At 40.0% G+C, this 19,305-nt stretch overlaps 2 protein-coding genes across 6 annotated transcripts; one reads left to right on the forward strand and one right to left on the reverse strand.

The window, feature by feature from the left end:
* Nucleotides 1-392: 392 nt before the first annotated feature.
* On the forward strand, nucleotides 393-12,423 carry LOC133839427 (serine/threonine-protein kinase Pak). Of its 5 annotated transcripts, none has more exons than XM_062270984.1 (8): nucleotides 393-946; nucleotides 4,896-5,097; nucleotides 5,164-5,321; nucleotides 6,614-6,779; nucleotides 6,839-7,456; nucleotides 8,754-9,502; nucleotides 9,565-9,783; nucleotides 9,850-12,423. In XM_062270984.1, the coding sequence occupies exons 2-8, from the start codon at nucleotides 4,944-4,946 to the stop codon at nucleotides 9,931-9,933; spliced, it is 2,148 nt and encodes a 715-aa protein (XP_062126968.1). In that variant the 5' UTR covers nucleotides 393-946; nucleotides 4,896-4,943; the 3' UTR covers nucleotides 9,934-12,423. The 5 variants fall into 5 exon arrangements, with proteins under 5 accessions (XP_062126968.1, XP_062126972.1, XP_062126971.1 ...); XM_062270988.1 differs by having other exon boundaries at nucleotides 6,842-7,456; XM_062270987.1 differs by having other exon boundaries at nucleotides 472-490.
* On the reverse strand, nucleotides 11,021-18,827 carry LOC133839426 (transcription elongation regulator 1). The gene is given in 9 exon segments (XM_062270983.1): nucleotides 11,021-12,739; nucleotides 12,797-13,017; nucleotides 13,019-13,127; nucleotides 13,189-13,553; nucleotides 13,618-13,989; nucleotides 15,922-16,072; nucleotides 16,493-16,826; nucleotides 16,905-18,487; nucleotides 18,558-18,827. Coding segments are annotated over 9 exon segments (3,444 nt in total). The 5' UTR covers nucleotides 18,740-18,827; the 3' UTR covers nucleotides 11,021-12,612.
* Nucleotides 18,828-19,305: the final 478 nt, after the last annotated feature.

Below are 19,305 nucleotides of genomic sequence, written 5' to 3' on the forward strand. Positions count from 1 at the left end.
CTAAATCAAAAGAAAGCCTAGGGAAGTTTTATGCATAAAATTTCAAAATTACAAATTTCGATTTATTTAACCGCTTTGCGATTTATCGATATGCCTAACAGACCAATAAGAGTTTGTTGAACAGTAACAGCACAATGTTATAGCTATGTTAGCGCATTTCCATTCTATAAATCATTTACCATTTAATTTGTATTAAATAATATTCATATCGACTCCGTTTCTCCCATATATTTATTATTAGCCAAAAATACATGCATATACAATTAAATCATAATAATGTGGCTAGCCGTAAAAGCTAAATTCAACCTGCTAATAACATTTCAGCTGAATGTTAAGTGTGACCATTTATGGTATATTTATCGCCGGAATATAGCGTAATTGGTAATTTAGCTATCGGTCACGCTGGTCGCCATCCGCTTGCGATCCACTTTGTCATGTTTTTTGTAAAAAAAATAAAACAAATTGCAAGCAACGTTTTGTAAAATAAAATGTAAGCTTTCGTACTTGCAAATAAGCGGCACAAACGCGCGCGTGTAACGGCAATAACAAAACAAAAACGGCAAGCAACAAATAACCGTATGCAAAGTGTATATGTGAATGTGTGTGTGTTGGAAAGAAAAAAAGAATTGTTTGGTCTGTGTTGAGCAGCGAGCTTCTTTCTCGTCGTCCACTGCGGTTTTTCCTCTCTGCTGCTGCTGTCGTCGGCCATTAATAAAGCAGCAACTACACAACTAGAGTGAAAACGCGAAAAGACGACGACGACGCTGACTAAGCAGGGGCTGTAAGCAGCAAATAATGTGCAGTGAAGTGTTGAAGTGAGCTTGGCAAATTACAACAAAGCTGCAGGAGGCGGCAGCAAAATTAAACTACAACTACGACAGCTTGAAACACAGTTTGGAAAGCGTTGGAATAATACAGGGTGTAGCAGCAATCAAACATACCTGCAGTGAGTTTGTTGTGTTGTTGTTATTTCATTCATAAAAACATCAGTCAGACTCTGCATTAAATTCCAATTGGTGCGAATGCTGCCAAAACGATAACATGCAGCTGTTTTGGCAGCACTTAAGCGAGAGTCACACACATACGCACGCACACATGTGCATTGATTTTTCCAACGTTATGCGTGTTTGTGTGTGTGAGTGTTCCGGAAAAGGCCAGGAAAACTGTTCAAGTGGTTTTTCATTTTGGAGATTAGACGGGAGATTAACGCATTGCTGCTGTTCTATTTTGGTGTAAAAATAAACCGTTTCATAGAGTAGGCGCCGTTTCCCTTCCCATCTCCTCGAAACTTCAGCCACTCCCCACAGCAGTAGCAGAGAGAGAAGAAAAAAATGTCAACAAGCGTGTGCATACAGGGTGTCTGACCTCCCCTCCTCCATCCCCCACCCCAAACGCACGTGCATCGTGAAGCGCCAGCAATGCAAACAACTAAAATAACAAGAACAAGCAAAACGTGCCAAAGCGCAGCAAATAAAAATACACACATACACATACGTAAATGTAAATGCATACATGTAAATGCATGTTACACACATATTGAGACATTTCTATGCATTTGTATGTATGGTGGATTTATAATAATTATAATGCTAGTATGGCCACACTTTACAGTCAATTTGGCATTTGACGGTTAGCGGCCCTTTTTAATATTGTATTTGTTTAGACCGGACAGGTAAAAACGTGAAACGGAAAGCAAAGCGCCAAGTTGCAACTGAATGGGAGAAAAACAAAAGACAACAAAAAAAGTAAAGAGAAATAGTAGAAGACACATTTCCGCCCGGTAGCGAACACAAACCAAAATAGACAACAACGCACAGTGGTGCGAGTTAACAAAAATATGTTTGCATACAATAAATAAATAAAAAATAACGTTTAGTAGAAGGTTATATAATTTTTCATAAATATTAATTTATTCCTTCATAACTTCTTTGTTTAAATCATCAACAGAAGTTACTTATCAATAAAATAAATTTAATAAATAGCTTTTATTTCTTACTTAAAATAAAATTCAATTTAATAAATAGCTTTTATTTTTTTATTTAAAAATTATAAACGTTGCACCCACTATTGCAGGTCAAAATTTAAGAAATCTAAAATTGCATTATTTTTTGCAATTAAGTATTCAAAAGTAATATGCTGAATGGTTCCACATTGCGCTGGCAGTGTCGCTGACGTCGTCGTCGTTGTCTTTGTTGTTGTCTTTCGCATATGCGTGTCTGCAAGTGTGTGTGTGTGTGTGTGTGTGTAAGTTTGTGGCTTCTCCCAGCGCACTCAATGCACTTGTAGTTGTTGTTATTGCCGTTGTTTCTTTTTAAATACCCTGCAGCAGTTTGAGCAGAAGGGTAATATGGCTTACATAAGCTTTACTAATCAACTGACTCATTCCAATTGATAAACACACGTGCAGGGTATTTCTTAGTGCTATCACTCCCCCTCTTAAAGAAGCACTCTTGTATTGCACCTATAAAGTACATCTGCATGTGTGTGTGTGTGTTTGGCCCACTTGAGCAGGCACTCAGGGGAGTGTTGGGGAATGATGGGGAGCTGTTCGTCTGCCATTCTACAACACTAATCTGAATGCCGCAAGTGTTGTTGAGTTTCCTGTGGCGCTGTCGCTCATTAGGAAATAATTTGCATTAGCCGCGTTGCAGTAAAAACTCGTCGCATCAACAAACACACACTCGCACATACAAAAAGTATTACATACTATTACATGTGTATATAACATTTTTTATTGATTTTACTTGAACTTCAACAACAGCAACAACAAGACAACAATACAATAACAACAGAGAACAGACAAAATTTAACCCAATTCTTGGCGCCCACTCGCCGCACTCAGGAAATGTTTGGAGTTGCCGACGCGTCGCTGTCGACGTCGTCGTTGCGGGGGCAGCGCAGAGCAAAAGCAATTTTTACCTATCGACACAATGTTCGTCATCGCTTTGTTGGCTCTCTCTCTCTCATGCTCTCGCTCTCAGCTTGATGTTGGGCAGCCGGCCAACAAACATACAAATGCACATACGAAAAGCAAAAAAATAAAAAAAAAACATCTTGTTGTTTGCTTATAATTTTCACACCCCAGCCCTACATAATACATAGTTGTTGTAGTCGCTGCATTGACTTTTTGACGCTTGACGTTGATAAATGAATCATAAAAGCTGCGCAGTCAACGGCGACGCGAACGCCACTGACACCGGCAAACGCATAAAAGTAGAAGACAGACAGAAAGAGAGAGAGAGAACAGCCGTATGCATATTGCTCTCTCGAGGTATCATATGGTTGGTTTATTGTTTTTGGTTCACTGCCCACGCAATAAAGCTCTTTTACTATTTTCTTTAGCTTAAATTCAGATACATTTCGTTTAAGTGCTAATCGATAACAGCTGTGGCTCTTGTTATCGCACATTTGTGAGTGCAAGTTTAGTGTCGTTTATGTTCTTGCCCACGATCGATCGTCCGTCTTGTCGTGTCGTGCGGTGTCTCTCGCACTGTTGCTGCGCTCTCACACTCGCACTCACTTTGCTCAGCTCTCTCTCACTCTCTCGCTCGCTCTGCTGCTGCGACTGCCGGGCAGTGGCAGTGACACTCAAAGCAAGTCCAACTGGCAGTCAGAGTCAGCTCGTCACTCGGCCCATATTGATATCGATTGTTGTTGTTATTATTGTTGTTGTCGTTGCAGCAACAAAAACAAAGAAAGACCAAAAAAAAAACCAAAATATTGTGTGGGTGTTTTTAACCATTTTCAAAACAAAAACAAAATTGATTTTTGGTGTGCCAAAAAAAAAAATTCAAATTGAGAGCAGACAATTTTAAAAGTGATTTTGCAGATAATCATAAAAAAAAACAGCAAAAAAAAAAAGAGACAAACATTAAGTAGAAATAAGCAGAATTCAGTGAAACAAGCGCGCTATCTATATACATACATACATACATATATAGGAGCATACAAACATATAGAACGCTCTATATATGTGTGACAATATAATATACAGACTTACAAATGAATATTTATTCAATATATATTCAATGTATACTTATAATTCCGTTGATTTTATTGTGACAAAGCTAAAGTTGCATGACGTACATGCAATAAGCAAGAAATATAAACGAAAGAAGTAAAGCAACCGTAGAAAGCTAGTTAGATAAGCGTTGTTAGAGATAAACACGCCCCTCTGTCTCAGTTCCTGCCCTTGAAGTGACGCATTTTCCACTGCATGAAATCATATGTTTTTTAAGGCAGCAACCGAAAGTAGTCATTATATTTGTTTTCTTTCTTAATAAATAAATTACACACCAAGAACTCTCGCAGTACAAAAAAAATCTAAATCATTATTATTGAAATTATAAAAAAATCAGATTTTTCATTACTTTTGAAGAAAATATATTAAACATCAAACTATAAGTAAGAAGATTCTAAAATTAAATAAATAAAGAATTACACTCTAAAAACACACTCAAAAAAAGAATAAAACAAGTAAGAAAGCTACAGTCGACTGTGAGATACCCGCTACCCATTTTGAAAAAAGCAATATATTTTGCGGTATTATTCTCAAAATATAACAAATATACCGCAAAAATACTGAAAATATACCAAATGGTATATATGGTATATCGATATAGTACCGCATTCAAAATATACCATAGATTTTTCTGATTTGCGGGGCGTGGAAAAAATTTGAAACAAACTTGATCTGCGTGCAAACATAACAAATGCTATCGAAAAAAATTATAGCTCTATCTTTTATAGTCTCTGAGATCTAGGTGTTCATACGGATAATAATGAATGAATGAATAATAATGAATGATTTTTATTGAAAAAATGAAACTTACTAAAATGCTTAAAATTAATTCCTTTTCTCTTAGTTTCCTATTTTAAATTAGTTACCTTTTTAGTTGCAGCTGTTTTGCCACCATAAAAAGTAAGAAACCAACGGCAGCCAGATGTCTAGCGAGGAGGATAAACCCCCGGCGCCCCCCGTGCGTCTCACCAGCAATCGTGGCGGCGTTGGGATCGAGCGTGTTCCCATTCCTGGCAGCGCAACTGGCGTCGGCATGGGCGATGGCCAGCCCGTTGATATGCGTCCATTGCCCAAGGGTAGGTTGATCTCTAATAGCTAATTTAGTTACCAATTCTAATTGATTTATTGTTATTCACATACAGAACCAGACGATGCGGATCGCAAAAATAAGAAGACGCTGAAGAACAAGATCAAAGGATCGAAACCATCGCATATGGATTCCAAACCAAATATCTCGTATCCCACAAACTTTGAGCATACGGTGCATGTGGGATTCGATGCTGTGACCGGCGAGTTTACGGTGAGTTTGGATTGTCGGATTGTTTGCTTATTTGCATTGAGGTACTTTATCGTCTGCTTGCTACTCGGCCTCGCAATCATTTATTTGTTTTATGGCCAACAACGAAAAGCGTTATTATAATTTTCTATTGCCAATTTTTTATGGTTTTTTTGGTTGTTTTTTTGTTTGCGAGTTTTATGTGATAAGCCTTAAATACAAAGAATACGAAAAAAATAAAACACTCAAACATGCATCGATTCACCACAAATGCTCAGATAACCTTTTGAAGCTAAAGTAAACATTCTGATTAACCAACTCTAAGAAAGTGTTAGATAACGGCGACATTACGGTTGGACGGTTGGAAATTCACGAATTTGCAAGCTCATAAATAACTGTAATAAACTCAGGATCTTAGTCATCAATGATGAGTTGTAACTGAATAACAATGTCAACTTTTGTGATTTCTAGAGAATAGAAAGCACAACTTATAAAGCTTATTTTAAGCCAAAGAAAAGCTTTAAAGTACATCAATGGATTAAAAACCTTTGTAAATGTTAAAGCTTTCATATCGGGAAAAGCTTTAAATTTAGAGTGAACTTTCTCTTTAGAGTTGAAGCTGGATCAAAACATAATGAGAGCTTAAATCTGTTGAAAGCTTCTTAATGTATATATACAATATTTGTATTTATCCAATGCTTTTGCAAAATACAGCGTTAGTTAGCTCCTCAAGCCATTCATAAGTATGTTCGATTTATGCATATTGTTTTTCTCCCCATTGAAAATATTTAAGTGTACATTATGTTTGTCTTTCTATCTCTCTCTCTCGCGATATGCTCTATATCAATTTTGTATTATTCATTATAATTTCAAGCTGCCAATGAAAGTAAGTAAACGCCACGACTAAAGCAAACGGAACTTGCCTTCATTAGTTTTCTAAGCGAAATTCCCATCATCATCTGTTGTTCTTGTTCGGTTATGTTTTCTATATCCCCCCCTTACCCCATTTCTTTCTGTTCTGAGATCGGCTCTTCTTCCATAGTTTCCATTTGCGTTAAGATTTCAACTGTTTCTCTACACTACACAACACTATTCCCAATACACCGAATACACTTTAACTTTTAACTGATGGCTGAGCTTTAATATACGTAGTTCAGATGCTTTTAGTCGCTGTCCCCGAATATATAATCCAATCCAAGCTTACCTTTTGCTGTTCTCTCTATCTCTCTGTGTGTGCTTAGCTTAGCTGAGCTTCTTTTTTGTGAATGGATGTTATTGAAACTTTTGTACTAATCGAAGATTTCTACATTTTACAGGGTATGCCAGAGGCATGGGCGCGTCTCTTGATGAACTCAAACATCAGCAAGCAGGAGCAGAAGAAGAATCCCCAAGCTGTGCTCGATGTGCTCAAATGGTTCGACAATACAACCAAACAGAGGCCAAGTTCCAAGTACATGACAAATGCCATAACGACGCATTCAGGTAAAGTCTAAAGTGATTTATACTCTGCGGAACATCTCGTTAATCTTGTGTCTCATTAGCAGGTTCTTCGTTGAGCCGTGTGAGCAGCAGTAGTCCGAGCAGCACGCCCACAGATTCGGAGCTGCATGGCTCGAATAGTGGCGGCAACTTGATTGGCGTTCAGCTGGGCAGCATGACTTTGGGTCCCAATGCGAACAATGTCTCGGCTGCCGGTCAAATGCTGAGCAATCATTACCAACAGCAGCAGCAGCATTTGCTACAGCAGCAACAGTTGCAACAGCAACAGCTACAGCAACAACAACAGTTGCATCAGCAGCAGCAACAGCATCAGCATCACATTGGCCTGAGTCAATCGCATTCGTATAACTTTGGTGGCCACACCGCCTCCTCATCCACATCGCAACATTCATCTGCCAATGAGGACGACATGTTGGGTCCGGTGCCGCAGCAACAGCAGCCACCGCCGCCGCCCGTGGCATCGCGGCCAGAGCGCACGAAGTCCATCTACACGCGACCCATCGAGGAGCTGCAGCCAATTGTTCCGATGCCAGCGGCACCGGCCACCACGCCGACAACGCCACTGCAGAATCACAAAACGACGACGCCGGCGGCGGTGTCGTCATATCTGTTGCACAACAATGCAACAACGACGCTGGACAAGAACAAAAACAATGCAAGTGAGTGCTGCCAGTTCAACTTGGAGTTGAAGCTTTTAGTTGTAGTCACAGCAGTCCCCCAAAAAAATGTCTTTGCAGTGTGAGGAATATGTATTTCAATATGGTCATAGTTTGAAAGTTGTCTGATTTATAACAATAGAAAAGCAAATTGAAATTGTCACGCACCTTTATAAAGTCTTTAACCATTTCTTTGTATTATGTTGAGCTCACATGTCAATAATTAATCAAATTTGCTGTCAAGTAATATTGATTGAAGCATTCATGTCGGTTTTCTCTAATAATTAATGTTCATTTGTCAACTTATTTCAAATTCCTTAATTAAGTAGCAACCCTTATACATTTTTTAATAGTTTGTAGTCTACAATTAGATGTGAAATTCAGTAATTTTAACCCCAGAAATAATTGGGTACATTGTTTTCTGCTTTAACTTGACAGTTCATAATCTTCTCAAATTTCGTGCATTATAATTTACTTATATATACTAAATATTAGTAGTTTATTTTTAGCAACTTTATGAACAACTTGGTTAGACATTATTTGAGTAGAAAATGAATATTATTAAACACTGCTGCAAGGGCATTTTGTAACTTCGGCAATGTGTCGAAGATGTTTTCCGTTTTGTTGTTGTTTTAGTTGAGTTGTCGCACCGCAATAATGCCATCAATCATGTTTAATGTTATTGTTATATATATATTTGTATCGCCTCTGTGTTCTGTTCTGTTTTGAAATTGCTTAAAATTGTGCTGCTCAAACAAAAAACAAAAACAACGGCAGCAGGAGACAGCTCCACAGTAACAGAAGCGGCAGCAGCAGCAACGACAGCAACACTAACGACAACAGCAACAGTAGCAGCAACAACAGAAACAGAAGGCAGCGATACAACAGCAACAACAACAACACCAAGAGCAACATCTGCTACAACTACTCGTATTTTGTCTGCTATAACAAACGCTACTACTACTAATTGTCCTCCCTCAACTACTACTACTACTACTACTTCTACTTGTGCTACAACAGCAACTGTTGCTCCTAGCAGAGAGGAGCAGCAGCTGCTCGCGTGCAATGCTGCAGCAGTCGAAGCACTAGCAGCAGCAACTGCAACTGCAGCAACAACGACTAATCACGACTCTTCTGCTTCCTCCTTTTCATCGTTCCCCCTCGTTTCATGATGATGCAACGCCGCCGCTCTGCACCAACGCCTTGCCCTCGATACACTGTCCCACGCCAACGTCTTCCGTGCGCAACTCTGCCGTTGTGCTGCCCACGATGGTCACCACACCTGCAACACCTGCCACAGATCTGTACCACGATCCGACGGCGATCAACAATCTCAATGCCACACCAGCGGCGGGCACACAAATTGCGGTGCCACAGCAAGCGGTTGCCGCCTCGGCCACCGCGGCAACCACAGCAACGACAACGACAGCGCGAGCCGCCAATGCCAAGAAGAAGAAAATGTCCGATGAGGAAATACTGGAGAAACTGCGCACCATTGTCTCCGTCGGTGATCCGAATCGCAAGTACACCAAAATGGAGAAAATTGGCCAAGGTGCATCGGGCACTGTGTACACAGCGATCGAATCATCCACGGGCATGGAGGTGGCCATCAAACAGATGAATTTGTCGCAGCAGCCGAAGAAGGAGCTGATCATCAATGAGATTCTGGTGATGCGAGAGAACAAGCATCCGAATGTGGTCAACTATTTGGACAGCTATCTGGTGTCCGAGGAGCTGTGGGTGGTCATGGAATATCTGCCCGGTGGCTCGCTGACCGATGTCGTTACCGAGACCTGCATGGATGAGGGACAGATTGCCGCCGTTTGCCGTGAGGTGTTGCAGGCACTCGAGTTTCTGCATGCCAATCAGGTGATTCATCGCGATATCAAAAGTGATAACATACTGCTTGGCTTGGATGGCTCTGTCAAGCTGACTGATTTCGGTTTCTGTGCGCAAATCTCGCCGGAACAATCCAAACGCACAACAATGGTCGGCACACCCTATTGGATGGCGCCCGAGGTCGTAACACGCAAACAGTATGGACCCAAGGTGCGTATACGCAATGTTAATTGTGGTTATGTGTATGGGAAATTAACTGACTCATTCGACAGGTGGACTTGTGGTCGCTGGGCATCATGGCCATTGAGATGGTCGAGGGTGAGCCGCCGTATTTGAATGAGAATCCGCTAAAAGCATTGTACCTCATTGCCACCAACGGCAAACCGGAGATTAAGGAAAAAGACAAACTGACGGCAGCATTTCAAGATTTTCTGGATCAGTGTCTCGAAGTGGAGGTGGAACGGCGCGCCAGCGCCATGGATCTGCTCAAGGTGAGTAACTCGATATGCCTTTAAAATGAATCAATCATTACTCAATTCAAATATCTTTGTTTGCAGCATCCTTTCCTCAAATTGGCGCGTCCACTGGCGAGTCTGACTCCTTTGATTATGGCCGCCAAGGAGGCAACCAAGGGCAACTGATTGACAACCAAGAAACAGCAGCTTATTTAACCATTACTAATGAATTACTATTATAAAAAGCAACAACAACAACAACTACAGCAGCAGCAGCAGCAACAACAAGGAGCCGAACAACAACACAAACAACAATAGCAACAATAACATTTATGCGATTATAAATGGGACAGATGATAAATTATTAGTGATTATGATTATTACGATGATTATTTATATAAACGTATTTATATACATACACATATATACTTATTATATACATGCATACATTATTAACTATTGGAACGAGAGAAGATTTCATTGAGCCGAGCAGCTGCAACATTAAAACACCACACACACACACTTTCGTAGTTCAATTCACATTCAATTTAGACTCTTAATTCAATATATACTTATGTATTTGCCCAAATCATTTTGCTGCTAATTTGTTATACCAAATTAACGGGGCATTTTAAATGCCTTTGAACTTTATTTCTAAACAAAAAAAAGAAACAAACAAAAACCAATTTGATTAAAATTCATTAAATCTATTCAAACGTCATTAAACATATTAACATAAAACTACATTTAAAATTGGCATTTGCATTTAAAGGTAAAAAAAGAAACCATATAAGAAATAAAAATATTAATAAACCTATTGATTACAACAATTGTATAAAGAAAAGAAAACAAACAAAACATAAACTTATAATTTCGAAACTAGTTTTTGATTCATTCTTTAGAAAAGAGAGAAATTCTTGCGCAAAACGCTCTAACACTAACTTTAAAAACTTAAGAGTATTATTTAACTGGTTCATTAAGACCTTTTTGGTCTTATTTAGATTCATAGATTGCTTTAAATAATAAACAATTAAATATATATATATTTTTGTATATGTGCTTGTCGATTTTTGATTTACGCTTTTTTTTTAGCTCGTTCGTTTTGAGTTTCACAAAGTAACTAAATACGTTTTCAATTCACACACACACACACTCCCAAACACACCCTCTAAAGATCCTTTTTGTACTATGTCTGTGTATGTAGATGTAAATCGTGTAATTGTAAAAGAGTTTACCATTATAATTAGAAGAGCCTGTATTTTTCAAATCATCAATATGTACGATGTGTGGAGAATGAGAAAAAACAAATTGTAGCAATTTATTGAACTAATATTATATATATAGACATAGCAAATAGATAAAGAAGCGAACCACTCGTAAACTGTTCAATAAATTGATAGTAGCAACTAAAATAACAAATAACTAGCAATTAAAAAATAGCTTGTAAAAAACAAAAGAAAACAAAAAAACAAAACGATCGTGAACCATGAGAAAACCAGTTACTTTGTGCCTAACCAAAAACAAAACAAAATGAAAATGAAACAATTGAGCAACAAGAAGAACAACAATTAATTAATATTACATATTAATAGCAACTAACTGATATAGAGTAAAACATAGTGAATCGATTAACATAGCACTTAGCGTAGAGCAGAGAACTAAAACAAAACAAAAAAAGAAAAAAAACGAACACCACGACAAGAAATTTAATTGCTTAACATATTTCAGCAACAAATTTAACAAATAACTTCCCTAGTGATGATGGCAGCGTGCGTTTGGCTTGTTTCTTATTTTGATTTACGGAACAAGGCTTCCAAGAAACTGTGATCAAATGCGGATGAAGAAAGAATACTTTAGTTACTGCGGAAAAGCTAGAAAAGTCATATATAAGAAAAAGAGTTTGTATTATTAATTTGCCGCCGCCAATCAATCATCTCTGAAGGTATCAAGAATAAACTTTAGTCAGTACTAACTGGAATATTTCATTCACTAATGTTTCATGATCAAATATTGGAAATTTATTTCACATTTTTAACAATTTCAATTCTTTTTGAATCACACCCAAAGTAGCATCGATAAGAAAGCAGATTAGTTGAGTTTAGTAAATCTGTGGATTGTGTAGAAAGTAATCCACATTTGACTTGTTGAACCTTTGGTTAACAGCGCAATGACACCACAAATTTAAATGTAAACAAAAATCAAAACAAAACGAAATGGAGAAAGTACATAGTTTTTGTAAAACACAAAACGGAGCGCATTATTTTCGCTATTAGTTCCTAAACAAACACACAACAACACACACACACAGACATTTAAATTGAAGTACAGATCTAGAATATCTACAATAATTTCAACTATGTATTTAAAAAAACAACCCTAGGGTGGCGCCAACGTTGAAAACGAATATGAAAACTGACATTATGGAAATTATTATTGTATTTTTTAGTAACTAGGAACTAAAAACAATGAGTTCAGAACGAATGTGTATTTAACAATAATGGTAGCGATGAACGAGAAGTTAAAAATAAAACACAGTACATAAAGAGTTAGAATTATGAAAATTACGAAAAAAGATACAGATGAAGATATATATATATATGTATATGTATCGAAGAGATACAAATCTAATTTAACGCGATAAATGATCAATAAAAACAAAAACAATATATACATGCATATAGAGCCCAGTGTCTATTCTTTCATTTTGTATTTATTGTAAAGTAGTTACATGTTTTGTGAAAGGTTTAAAATATTTTATTTAGGCGCTACATAATTCCAATGCTTAAAAATAAATGGTTTTTGAGTTATTCTTTTGTTTGCTTTTCTTTTGTTAATGAAATAGTTTTGCTGTTGTTTGCTGTCGCTTTATTTATTGCGTCGTGTGGATTCGGAGGCAGTCGGCGGTGGTGGCGGGCCGCGTTTGTTCATCTCCTCCAAGAATGCCAGCAAAATACTGCTACGCTCCTCATCCAAATGATCCAGCACCAAGTAACTGCAAGAAGTAATAAATTTCACAATTTGAAGAGGATAATTTCAATTGCAATCATACCGTTTATCGTTCTTGAGTATGTCCTGGATCTCCTTCAGATGATTGGCATTCTCCTTAATGAGATCGGTGCTCTTGTGTGTTATGAATTTGCATTCCTGCAGCAGTTCACGCAGCGCAGTCTTCGCCTGCATTGTTTTGTCCTTAATGTAATCGCGATACTCGCGCTCACCCTTATCCGAACTGTATTTGAGATATCTGGGATCATCTTTCACTAATTTTTTTAATCTCCTTCCAGGTGCTGGTCAGTTGCAGAGTGCCAATCTCATCGAGCATCTCGCGGAACTTTTCACGCTTCTTTTTCATCAGATTGTCAATATGCTCGTTGAAAATGCTGCAAGAAATGCGTTTAATTATTCCAGTGATTTAGTTGTGGGGTTTCAAAGCTCGCTTACCGCTCACGATCATCGCGATCGAGTGTCTCAATCAGCTCCCAGCGATGATCCTTACGCAGCTGACGCTTCACCTCCTTCCAGGTGAAGTCCGGAGTGCGCACCAGATCCGTCAGCAGTGCTGTAAAGTGTCCAATGCACTCGTCACGCTTGTGATGCTCACGCTCCTTGTCGCGATCACGCAAATGTCCGGCCAGAGTGCGATGCACTTCCTTCTCACGCTCCCGAATGCTCTGCTCGGCGCGTAGCTTGCGCTCGCGATCCTTTTGTTTCTGCTCGGCTTCGCTTTCACGCTGTCTCGCCAATTCGCTGTCCTCGCTGCCTGCACGCTCCTCCTGCTCCGAGTCCTCCCGATGCTCGCCTTCCTCCTAGCAAAACCAATTCAGTTAGTTTATCAGACTATTATTATGTTTTACATCAACTCTCACTCACCGGTGACTCTTGCTTCTTGCGTTCCTTGTTCTTGTCGTCCTTATCGCGTGAGGATTTGCGTTCACGATCCCTTGATCGACTGCGATCCCGGCGGCTGTCCTTACGACTCTTCTCCTTGTCCTTTTCCCTATCCCGTCGATCGGATTTACGATCCCGTTGACGCTCCCGATCCCGCTGATCGCGCAGCTCACGCTCCTTGCGCTTCTCCTCCTTCATGATCAGCAAATAATCCTCAAAGTATTCCTCTCGATACATGGAGTCCACAACACGATATCGCGAATCCGAATCGAATTTCTTTTTGATGTCATACCAACGCGTGTGACGCTCAATGTCATGGCGTTCACGCAACATGTCCAGAAAGTCCTTTCGAATCTAAATATGCATAAAAGTGAATTCAACATGACAGCCATGTGGAAGAGAAAAGAAATGCAACGAAAATTGGGAATTAGTAAAGACTTTGGCACTGATGTGAATTATCACTTAATTGTGCTAAAAATTCTTACTCAACTAACTTAACTTGCCTTAGTAGCTAAAGATAGAGAGACGCTTAACAAACTAACAAAACATAGTTACACACTTTTCTTGGCTGAAAAAAGAATTTGGTTGATTAGCGTTTTGAGAGACGTAACTGAAAAAAAGTGATTTGTGATTAGTGTGGCCCGATAGAGAAATGCAGCAGATTGTAGGGGAAAAACTTTGACAGACTTTAACGAAACAGAAAAGGCTCAAAATAAAACTAATAAGAAAAAGGAGTTATATTATGCAGATATCTATCGGATGAAAAGGATTTGGTGAGTGCATTTCTCTATCAATTCATTTCGTTGGCCATGGATAAATTGCTTCAGCTGGGCCGAAGTGCACAATGCATAAAACTAAAGTAAACATACATAAGATAAAATATATAGTAGTAGTTTATATTGTATATCGTATATGCAAGAGATTGAGACGAAGAGAGTAATACAACGTGCTGTGCCGTTGCCTGAAGCTTGCGAGAGCAATGTGAGATTTAATAGCGAGATTGAGAGACAAGAGAAAGTGAGAATAAGTGAGAGTGGCAGTCAGTCAGTCACTTTTGCTCTGCACAGCCTTGAATGGAGTTTGGTTTTGGTTGATTGTTTTTTGGGGGGAGGGAGAAGGACGCTGTCAATTACAAAGAATTTGTAAAACAAAAACAGAAATATTTGATTAATTAAATTATGTATTATTTTCATACTGTTTGCTCTCAGCCTCGAAGCCACCTGAACACGCAATGTTGCTGGTTGTTGTTGCTGTTGTCATGGTGGTTGTTGATGCTGTTGTTGTTGCTGTTGTTCTCGTTGTTGGCTGCTTCACATTGCCCACACTTTGTGATGGTTGTTCCAAACATCAATAGATCAATTGATAAAATAACATCTTGATCATCATCATCAACATTATGATCACCATCATCATCATCTTCAATCACCATCATCATCATTCCTAGACGACACGTGCGACGCAGGGCGGGGCGGGAAGTGGAAATCACACCAACGATTATCAGGTAATTTTCAATTTTTTGTATACCTTTACTTATTTTTTTTATTATTATTATTATTTTGATTTGATTCCAAATTTGTTTCTTTTATTGCAGAAAAACAAATTTCGTTTTTTTTTGTAAGGAGTTTTTTTTTTGGTTTTTAATTTTTGTTTTTAACTCACCACACAGACAGATATTGGAAGCGTGTGCGTGGTGATCTTGAGCTATCAACATTGGCCTGGATCTGGGACCATGACGACGAAGACGAAGACGACGACAACGATGACGACAGGAACGACGGCATTGTGTGATTTTGGTGTTCTTGTTGGCAATTGTTGTTCTTGGTTCTTGTTGTTGTTGTTGTTGGGTGCTTTTGTGCTGTAATCTGTTAGCTATTATTAGTAGCTAAAAAAGTATTTGATTTTTTTGTTTGTTTTTTTTTGGGTACCGAACCATGTTTTGGTTTCGTTTTGTTTTCGTTTTGCGCAAACCGAACCGTTCAAGGGGTCAATCGATCAGTTGGGGGAAGGATTCAGATCAGATCGGATCGGATCATTTCGTTTCGTATCGTATCGGTTTCATGTTGTTTTCAATTAACAAAAATTAATATAATAACATTATAAAAATACGTTTTTGTATATAAATATTATGTTAAGTCAATATAGTAACATATATAAAAAGTATTGCAATATGCATATATAGAAAATGGAAATATATTTGTATATGGAGAAATACGTAAGTTTTTTGTTTTTTTTTTTTTCTTTTTGGGTGGTTTGCACTGGAATAATTAAGCATCTGTGAAAACATACCTGCTCTTTGCGTAGCTGCTTGTCTTCCTTTTCGCGACGACGCACCTCAACGATGAACTCATTGAACAGACTTTCCCGTTCACGCACCTTCTCAATGGCACGATAGCGCTCCTCCTTGGCATTGCGTTGACTAAACTCCGAGAATGACGATCTAAGAAAAAAAAGAGTATGGAAATTAAAAATAGTTGTGGATTTTTCTAGGGACCTTAATAATTATCTGTATTCATAAACTTCGAACTATAAAGGATTCCTACTCTACTCATTTAAAGGAATAAATAAGTATTAATTTCTTCGATAAGTGAAGTCAAGACACAAACCAAAGCAAGGTTTTCAACCAGTGCTTATCGATACCACGAACTAATTCAAACATTCAAATATGTTTTAACAGTATTTCATTATTGCAATGCGGGAAAATCTGCGTGTTAAGCTAATAAAGTTTACCATTCAATTTCTATTCTTTGTCTTCAACGAAAATTATCTAGCTTAGATAATTTACTAAATTCTCCGATTTTCTATGCACTTTCTATAATTATTTTCGGTCTCCTATTATAGTATTTTCGTCTATACTTACTTGCCATGCAGCTTGGCATCCTCCATAAGCTTGCGAAAATCGTCGCGCTTCTGTCGCATCTTGTTGCGCTTCTCCTTACGCTCCTCCTCGGCGCGATCCTTCACATACTTTTCAAATACCTGTTTGCGTTCCTTCGATGTCAGCAGCAAGTAGCGTGGATCAAACACAATCTTGTGCAGCTCCTTCTCCCAAGTGCTAAAGGCAGACACATCCTTTTCACGTAGCATCTCCTTGAACTGTGTGACGCGTGTTTCCAGCGGCACCAAAGCGCGCTCCTTGGCCGCACGCTGTTCCGCCTCCAGCACAGCGTCTTCGTTCTTCTTGGCCTTGGTAACTGTTAAAAGATACACATTATTATTATATTATACACATTAAGATATATCTATATTCAGTCATCTGTTGATAAACTTACACGTGCGCACACGCTTTGTGGGCACTTCTTCCACACTGGACTCGGACTCGGTGCGTATCTTAATCACCTCGTCATCCTCGTCCTCATCCGCTTCCATGCGCTGCTGTTGCTGTGTTGGCTGCTGCGTTGACTGCTGTTGTTGCTGCTGCTGGAGTGTTGTCTGCTGCTCTTGCGTCGCGGTATTCTCTTCTGGCTTTTGCTCGGCCTCCGACGATTTCTCCTCGGCTGTCTTTAATTGCTCTGGTCGCTCATTCACCGCCTTGTCTACATCCTCGCGATTCATTAGATCCTCGGGACGATCCCACACCGATGTGCGCGTCGATGGATTGTAGAAAAACACTCGAGCATCGCCCGTCCAAACAACACACCAAGGTGTTCCAGCAATCGGAGTGCTGGTCACGGGACGCGACTTATCCGTTTGCTTTGCTGTGGCTGCGGCTGCAGCGGCCAACTTCTTTTGTTCCTCCTCCTTCTTGCGTTTCTCCTCGGCAGCCTTTTTCGCTTCCTTCTCCAACGCTGCAGCCTGCGCTGCCTTATTGTTCTCGCTGTTTGCCTTCATGGCCGCCGCCGCTGCGGCAAAAGCCATTTGCGCATCGAAACCGGGTCCAGCGCCAGGTGGCATATGCATTAACGGATTCGGCAGCAGGTGCGGAGGCATCCCAGCTGGCGGCCCTTGCGGTGCGGCGCCCGAATGCGCCGCCATGCGTGCGGCTTCCATGTCGCGCAACGCCTGCGGTTTCTCCCAAACGCTCTCGCCGCGTGCCGCATGAAAATAGTAGGGACGTCCGTCGGGTGCACGATGCTCGGACCATTCGGCGGCACGTGCAATAACAGCTGGATCAATGACGCCCGGCTTAATGATTAGATTCTTAGCGGGCTTATCCTGCTGCGCAGCTGCAGGCGGCGCATGCTGCATGTGCTGCTGTTGTTGTTGCTGTTGCCATGGCGGCACGCCAACGCCCCAAGGGCCGGCTGGTGCCCCACCAGGAAAGCCATAGGCAGGTGGTGGCATGCAAAAGGGCGGCGGCTGCCCAAATCCAGGTGGCGGCTGCATGCCAGGCGGCGGCTGCTGTTGCTGGAACATAGGTGGCGGCTGCTGGCGCACATTGGGCGGCGGTTGACTAAGCAACGGCGTGGCGCCATTTGGTGGCGGCTGATTTAGCAAATGTGGCGGCGGTTGCGATGTCAAATGGGGCACAACAACAGCTGCTGCTTTCGGCCCATCGCCATGTTCGGCTGCGTCTGCTTTGGCAGCATTTGGCTGGCGTTTGGCCAGCTCTTCCACCTCCACTTGTGTCATGATCTTGATGTTTGGGCCCTCAGGCCGCGTCCAAGTTGTTTCACGTGTTACCGCGTGATAATAATACGAGCGTCCATCTTCCGCTTTGGTTTCCACCCAAATTTCAGGTGGCGACTGTGACACCCCATTAACGCCTGGTGGGGGTTGATTAGTGTTCATATGCTGCTGTTGTTGTTGCTGCAGCTGCTGCTGCTGTTGTTGTTGTTGCTGCTGCTGGAGCTGTTGTTGCATTTGCGTGTGTTCGCCTATTGGACGACCGCTAAACGCATTAAAAGGCTTGCTCCTGTTGACAAACATTTTTTGTTTAGTTACACGCACGCTCAAAAAAATAAAAAACAAATACAAACACTCACCATTGCTGCACTTCACTGGCGTTTGATTTTTCATTAGCTACCCCATTATTATTGTTGGGCCCTTCTTTCAATATTGTTGTTTTGCCATTAATCGCAGCTGCTGGCGGAGATTCGTCTTGCGAGTCTTGTGGACTTGAACTTGCTCTGTCCGCATCCATACTTTCCTCTAAACTTGTTTCCATAGCACACACACACTTTTTGACCGACAAAATAAACGTTCTATTGCATTCGCATTAACAAGATAGAAAAATTTTCTACTTTTTTTTGCCGCTATCGATAATTATTGACCGTCTCGTTATGTTATCGAAACGAACATGTGGCAACCTTGCGTTATCAGTATATTGCAAATAGCCGGTAAATACATCAAAATAAAATTAATATTTTAACACAAATTTCATGTTGCTAATTTTAATTTTTTTTTATTTAAGTAATTTACTGCAAACATTTGAATGTGAACGTAGGGCTAATTATGAAATACTATTGCACTAAAATATGTGGCAGTGTGGCAGCGCTCGTCATAAACGGTTAAACCGTTTCAATTTGTGGGTATATTCAAATTCTGCGACTTATCAATTGAGTACACCAGTGGTGCTGCCAATTTGGATTTTTTCCCGTCAAAACTGGCTTTTTGAAGGCTAAATGCGGGAAAAATTTGTGAATTGCGGAAATTGTGAAAAGCGGGGATTCTAGCTTATTTAGAAATTCTGTTGCCTTTTTCCCAACTTTTTTTGTGTTGTTAACACAAAAG

Source organism: Drosophila sulfurigaster, chromosome 2R (genome assembly GCF_023558435.1).
Source record: "Drosophila sulfurigaster albostrigata strain 15112-1811.04 chromosome 2R, ASM2355843v2, whole genome shotgun sequence".
NCBI classification, from domain to species: domain Eukaryota; kingdom Metazoa; phylum Arthropoda; class Insecta; order Diptera; family Drosophilidae; genus Drosophila; species Drosophila sulfurigaster.

Bases quoted from the DNA above. Each gene is read 5' to 3' on its own strand.
- LOC133839427 (XM_062270984.1), top strand. From the start codon at position 4,944: ATGTCTAGCGAGGAGGATAAACCCCCGGCGCCCCCCGTGCGTCTCACC. The intron at 5,098-5,163 runs GTAGGTTGATCT...ATTCACATACAG, and splicing joins TATGCGTCCATTGCCCAAGG to AACCAGACGATGCGGATCGC. The intron at 9,784-9,849 runs GTGAGTAACTCG...CTTTGTTTGCAG, and splicing joins GCGCCATGGATCTGCTCAAG to CATCCTTTCCTCAAATTGGC.